Genomic DNA, 6,842 nt, shown 5'->3' with positions numbered 1-6,842 from the left:
GTCACACACACAAATACACACACGCACGCACAGTCACACACAAATACAGATACACACACACAAACACACATATCTACAAACACACACATATATATATATATATATACACACAAACACACTGAGTCACAAATACACACACACCCACAGATACAGATATACAAACACACTCACACACACACAAACACACTGACTCACAAATACACACACACATACACACACACACCCACAGATACAGATATACAAACACACTCACACACACACAAACTGCCCCCAAATAACATGAATGTACATTTGGGATCATACAATGTTCTTCGCAGGTAAAAGTAATCATTACTTTGGATTTTAGGTGTTTTTATTCAGTTTTATAGCATGATTAAACTTTGACATAAACACGTCTGTGATTCTCAACGTCCTCTGATCTTAAGTATTAATTAGTCATAATTTCTGCTTTTTTAAACACAAATTAGATATAATGTCATATAAATTAGGTTTATTGACCTTGAATAAAAACAACTTATTTGGGGAGAAACATGAGGGTTAAAGTTCCCGTTTTTAGGACTTCTTGTCCAACTTTGTCTCAAGTTATCTGTAACTTTCTATAAAGTTATTGAGTTTTAAATAGTGGAAAGCAACAGTGAACGTCCGTCTTAAAGGTGCCATGTTGTATAAAGTGAGATTTCCATTTCTGTTTTGAGTAGGGTTGCACCAAATCCAGATGGTTGAGATTCTGCTGAGTCCTCGTCCCGTCCTCAGTCCATGAACACAGTCAACACATTAATGAAGTAAACAGTGACTGTCCTTCCTTTGCCGTACCTGAAGTTGCTGCATTCTGGCTGCTGTCTGTAGATTCCTTCATGCTCAGCTCGTATTCTTCCAGATGTTTCATACCAGATGTTGTAACAGCGGTGATGTTGTGTATTGTTTAGGGTCCTCGCCACCACCAGACTAATCAGCATTGCAGATTGAACATGTAGCTGGACTTGAATGGCCTTCTTTTGACTGAAAGTACTGCCAAACAACACTTTTTCTGCTCACCAGTTCCATTTCCACGCGCACACAGTCCGTATTCAAAAACTGTGACTTTAAACAAGCCTTTGGGATTTCTGTACGGTTGTGATGTCCCTAGAGATGTACCGATACCAGTATCGGTATCGGCTCCGATACCGACAGACGCCTAAAACGCTGGTATCGGTATCAGGAAGTACTGGAGTTAATGCACCGATCAGATACCACGTAATAAAGCCCTGAAGATAATCTATGTTAAAGTAGTTTATTTATGTTCTTTTCCCGTTATAACTGACTGTCAAACTGGAGAATAACAGAAAGTTCTGGGTGTTCATGTTTCACAAAGACTTTAACCTGAGCCAGACCCACAACAGAGATAGAAATAATATCACATCTATACAGAGATAGTAGTATACAGCTGTTATACATCATATCATCTATACAGAGATAGTAGTATACAGCTGTTATACATCATATCATCTATACAGAGATAGTAGTATACAGCTGTTATCATATCATCTATACAGAGATAGTAGTATACAGCTGTTATACATCATATCATCTATACAGAGATAGTAGTATACAGCTGTTATACATCATATCATCTATACAGGGATAGACTACAATCAAGACTTGAGTTGGCGCTCAAGGCTTTTTACGTTTTTGTTTCGACATTATTTTTTACACTTTTGATGCTTTTAACATTTTGACATTTGGTTACGGTCGGGTCGGCTGCGCTCCGTCCTGCTGTGGTCGCCACTCGGCGAGTTGTGATGATTAATCTTTTGATAAGAGGATCTGTCCGGCACAGCCTGTTTCAGACCGACGGAGACACACACACACACACACACACACACACATACATACATACATACATACATACAGAGAGACACACACACATACATACATACATACATACATACAGAGAGACACACACACATACATACATACATACAGAGAGACACACACACATACATACATACATACAGAGAGACACACACACATACACGCATACAGAGAGACACACACACACACACACACACACACACACACACACAGTCAGACAGAGACACACACACACACACACACACATACAGTCACAGTCAGACAGACAGAGACACACACACAGAGACACATACAGTCAGTCAGACAGATGGACACACACACAGACAGTTGACAGAGAGACAGACAGTCAGTCAGACAGACAGACTTCTTAATTAGGCCCTAATCAACTTAGCCTGACCCATCCGACTCAGCGTGCCACGCTGCAGTGCTAGTACGGCTGTGTGCTTTTGTTCCGACCGATTGAATGTATGTTTTGGCCATTTTTGACAGCCCTACCCGGTACTTGTATGCGTTGTGGCTGTCTCCAGTCCGCCGCCATGTGAATTGGATTTAAACATGCTAACTGGGGCGGGACAGCGGGACAGCTGGAGGCTACTTTATAGGGCTGTGCTGATGGACGATATCTATAATTTAGGGGACATCGCCCAACCCTACTTTACTTTCAGACTCAGGAGTTTACTGCCACAGTAGTTACTCTACCCTTGCCTTGGTGACCGGTGCACACATACACAAACAAACATATTAAACATTAATAAGAAATGAACAATAAATATACACACAGACACACACACACTTAGTGCGTTTCACTATCTTTGTGGGGACCCGTCATTGACATAATGCATTCCCTAGCCCCTTACCCTAACCTTAACCATCACAACTAAATGCCTAACCTTAACCCTTACCACACACACACACACACACACACACAGTAGAACAGAACTAGTTTGTTTAATTCAGAGGACCTTTTTAAACATGTTTGTATTGATTGTGTCTCTGACAGAACATTAGTATCTGCACTAGGAAATGTTTAAATGTTCGTCAGCTGAGTTTCAAAGTAATTGGAAGCATCCAAGTCAGTCGTTAAAGATCTTTTGTGTTCAATAAACTGATTTCCTCCGGAGGATTTGATGTCCTGGATGTGTCTGTTTCTGCCTCCACTGCTGGTTTTGGTTCCCTGTTTCCTGTTTTTACACACCACCAGTCTGTTGTTATCACCTTCACTAAAGCTCTTTATGCTTATTAGGTTTCCTCTGACAGTAGACTGAGCACCGACTTTACATATCAAAGGGCTCTACATTTGCATACAGGCTCGGCTGCAGCTTGTTTTTGAAGGAAAACAACATCAGGGTCCTGCGACTGTGATGAAAACGGGGAGTTAAAGTCATTTGACGTATCCTGAACATCCTCTCGTACTCGTGCTGCGGTTCAGACCGGTTCAGCTCGGTTTGTTTTTATTTCTTCTGCCGTGGAGGTTGTGTTTTGGTTTGCTTGTCTGTTTGTTAGTCCGCAGGATTACAGAAAAACTTCTGGCCTGATTTTCATGAAACTTTGTGAAAGGATGAAGCACGGGCCGAGGAAGAACCCATTATATACACACACACACACACACACACACACACACACACACACACACACACACAGGATGAAGCACGGGCCGAGGAAGAACCCATTATACACACACACACACACACACACACACACACACACACACACACAGGATGAAGCACGGGCCGAGGAAGAACCCATTACATTTTGGGGTTGGTTTTGGGGAAGAGATGCACAACTTATTTTCCACTTCAGTTAACATTGGTGAGATGGGGGCTGCGTCCGAAATCTCACACTAACATGCCATTTTGCTTTTCCTCGTGTCTGTTATTTAAATGTCTCGTTTTGTTTGCAGGTGAAGAGACTACATGTCCCAGAAAACCCTGTAAGAGCGAGCTACTTCTTGTCCGTGTTTCCTCTCTCCCTCCGTCCGGTTGGTTGGATGAGTCCCATACAGCGACAGAACTGTGAGCAGTGATTGGGCGCTGAGCCAGACCGGGTAGCCAACGGGGAGCCAGGTGAGAGACGTGTGAGAGTTTAAATAACTTTACAGATTTAACTATTTAATTATCTTTTTCCTGATCGCAATCAGTTTCATTTGATCACAGCAAACAAGCAGGAAGAAGGTGCTTTTTAAAATCTGTGCTAAATGAAGGAATAACATTTATCGTTTCTGTCAACCTGGAATCCTATTTGTTTAATCAGAAACGGCTCTGAGATCGCTATCCCCAAACCCACCAGACTCCATGTAAATAATCAGGACTTTTAGCGTGTATAGAGCCAGCATATCTCCACCAGACTCCATGTAAATAATCAGGACTTTTAGCGTGTATAGAGCCAGCATATTTCCACCAGACTCCATGTAAATAATCAGGACTTTTAGCGTGTATAGAGCCAGCATATCTCCACCAGACTCCATGTAAATAATAAGGACTTTTAGCGTGTATAGAGCCAGCATATCTCCACCAGGCTCCATGTAAATAATCAGGACTTTTAGCGTGTATAGAGCCAGCATATCTCCACCAGGCTCCATGTAAATAATCAGGACTTTTAGCGTGTATAGAGCCAGCATATCTCCACCAGACTCCATGTAAATAATCAGGACTTTTAGCGTGTATAGAGCCAGCATATCTCCACATGTAAATGGGTGAATTAAGGGTTTATTTCAACCAAACCAGAGTGGTGATTGTTGGAACAGTGGAAAGATGAACCAAGACGGCTTTTGATAGTTTTATTTAGTTTCTGTCCACTTTGAATGAAGTGTGTTTTACCATGATAAAAGTCCTGATTATTTACATGGAGTCTGGTGTAGTTTGGTGATGGTGATTTCGGGGCTGTTTCATGTTAAACTAAAAGGATCTTACTCTTTAACTAAAAGGTCTATCTCTGTGAGATCCTTTCCATAATGTTGTCAGACACTTAGAATAATGATCTGCGTCTGTCAGCGGCAACAACAGAACTTTTAGTGGACGCTAACTGATGTGCCACTGCATGATGGAATAGTCTCCAGCCCCTGTTCCCCTAAACAGATTAAACGGTGTGTACAAAATGAATGAATGGTACACAAGTGGTAAAACAAGGTGCATGTTCTGTGTGTGTTTGTTTCTGTAGGCTAGCCATCATGGCGGACGTGGACCCAGACACCCTGCTGGAGTGGCTGCAGATGGGGCAGGGCGATGAGCGCGACATGCAGCTCATCGCTCTGGAGCAGCTCTGCATGCTGCTGCTCATGTCGGACAACGTGGACCGCTGCTTCGAGACGTGAGTTTTTCAGTTAGTGCGCACACAAGATGACTGCGCGCTGGAAGAAGTATTCAGATCCTTTACTGCAGTAAAAGTACTAAATACCCTGTTACAAGTTAAAGTCCTGCATTTAAAATGTTACTTCATTAAAAGTGTGTAAGTATCATCAGGAAAATGTAGTAAAAGTATTAAAACATTGTGTAAAGAGTAAAGGATCAACCAGCTGTGTGTTTAATGGTCTGATCATCTCAGCTGGACTTGTAGTCCTTATATTGTTATTAACTAGTAACTAAAGCTGGAACAGATGAATGTAGTGGAGTAACTAAAGTAACTAGTAACTAAAGCTGGAACAGATGAATGTAGCGGAGTAACTAAAGTAACTAGTAACTAAAGCTGGAACAGATGAATGTAGTGGAGTAACTAAAGTAACTAGTAACTAAAGCTGGAACAGATGAATGTAGTGGAGTAACTAAAGTAACTAGTAACTAAAGCTGGAACAGATGAATGTAGTGGAGTAGACACACACACACACACTTTGAAGTGTAGCGAAGTAGAAAGTGGCATGAAAAGACTCAATTAAAGTACAAGTACCTCAACAGTTGTACTGTAGTAAATGTACTGTAGTAAATGTACTTAGTTACATTCCCCCACTGTCGGGAGATCAGCGGTCTGACCGTCTCTCTCCTCTCGTGTTCCAGCTGTCCCCCTCGGACGTTCCTCCCGGCGCTCTGTAAGATCTTCCTGGACGAGAGCGCTCCAGATAACGTGCTGGAGGTCACGGCCCGGGCCATCACCTACTACCTGGACGTGTCGGCCGAGTGCACCCGGAGGATCGTCGGCGTGGACGGCGCCATCAAGGCGCTGTGCAACCGGCTGGTGGTGGTGGAGCTCAACAACCGGACCAGCAGAGATCTCGCCGAGCAGTGTGTCAAGGTAGGACGAGCTGCATCATCTACTGAAGACTATAGCGGGCCGGGTGGTCTGTTGGACAGGGACGTGGAGGGTGGGGAGAGGGGGAGAGACGAAGGGGGATAGAGGGAGAGACAGAGAGGAAGGGAGAGAGAGGGGAGAGACAAAGGGGGATAGAGAGAGACAGACGAAGGGGGAGAGAGGGAGAGGGAGGGAAAGACGGCGAGGGGGCATTTCTGCCTTTTAATGGATAGGACAGCTGAGATATGAAAGGGGAGAGACATGCAGAAAACTGTCACAGGTCGGACTCGAACCCTGGACCTTCTGCGTCGAGGAATAAAGCTCCACATATGTGCTCCCGCTCTACCAACTGAGCTAACCCGGCCACTAGCTGTTGTGGTTTTTATGTTAGATCCATCTAACGGTTAACCTGCATAAATGCTCAGGCGAGAGCAGCACTCTCTTCTCCCTGAGGAAGAACCAAAGCTCAGAGTCGGACAGTAAAGCAGAATCTTTGTGTTTCTGCTTCATCCTGTTATCGTGTCGTTCAAGGCTGTGACGTCATCAGTTTGATAAGCAGCAGTGTGTTTTTGTGTTCCAGTGAAATCTCCTCAGTGTCTTGTTTGTCTCGTTTCCTCTGCAGTCTCGGTCATCACCCTGAACAGGGCGGTCGGTGTGTCAGGGAGGCATGTAGCAGGAGGTTATCTCAGGCTAAGACACGATAATAATAAGTCGAGTCAAACCACAAACCAGGAGACTCCTAACCATGTGCTACCAGACGTTATTAATACACA

At 43.6% G+C, this 6,842-nt stretch overlaps 1 protein-coding gene across 3 annotated transcripts in view; it reads left to right on the top strand.

Annotated features, from left to right (window-relative positions):
* Window positions 1–6,842, top strand: part of hectd1 (HECT domain containing 1) — a 57,758-nt gene that overhangs the window by 1,887 nt on the left and 49,029 nt on the right. For 2 of the 3 annotated variants that reach the window (XM_078277944.1, XM_078277946.1), the window contains exons 2-4: window positions 3,752–3,914; window positions 5,008–5,157; window positions 5,838–6,072. In XM_078277944.1, the coding sequence (XP_078134070.1) occupies window positions 5,018–5,157; window positions 5,838–6,072 (375 nt within the window). In that variant the 5' untranslated portion in view covers window positions 3,752–3,914; window positions 5,008–5,017. Of the gene's footprint in view, window positions 1–3,751; window positions 3,926–5,007; window positions 5,158–5,837; window positions 6,073–6,842 lie in introns of all 3 variants that reach the window. The other variant, XM_078277945.1, reaches the window with a different exon arrangement.

This window comes from Sander vitreus, chromosome 20, assembly GCF_031162955.1.
Source record: "Sander vitreus isolate 19-12246 chromosome 20, sanVit1, whole genome shotgun sequence".
Taxonomy (NCBI): domain Eukaryota; kingdom Metazoa; phylum Chordata; class Actinopteri; order Perciformes; family Percidae; genus Sander; species Sander vitreus.
Note: the sequence above shows the minus strand (reverse complement) of the source record. Positions and strands in the feature narration are given on the sequence as shown.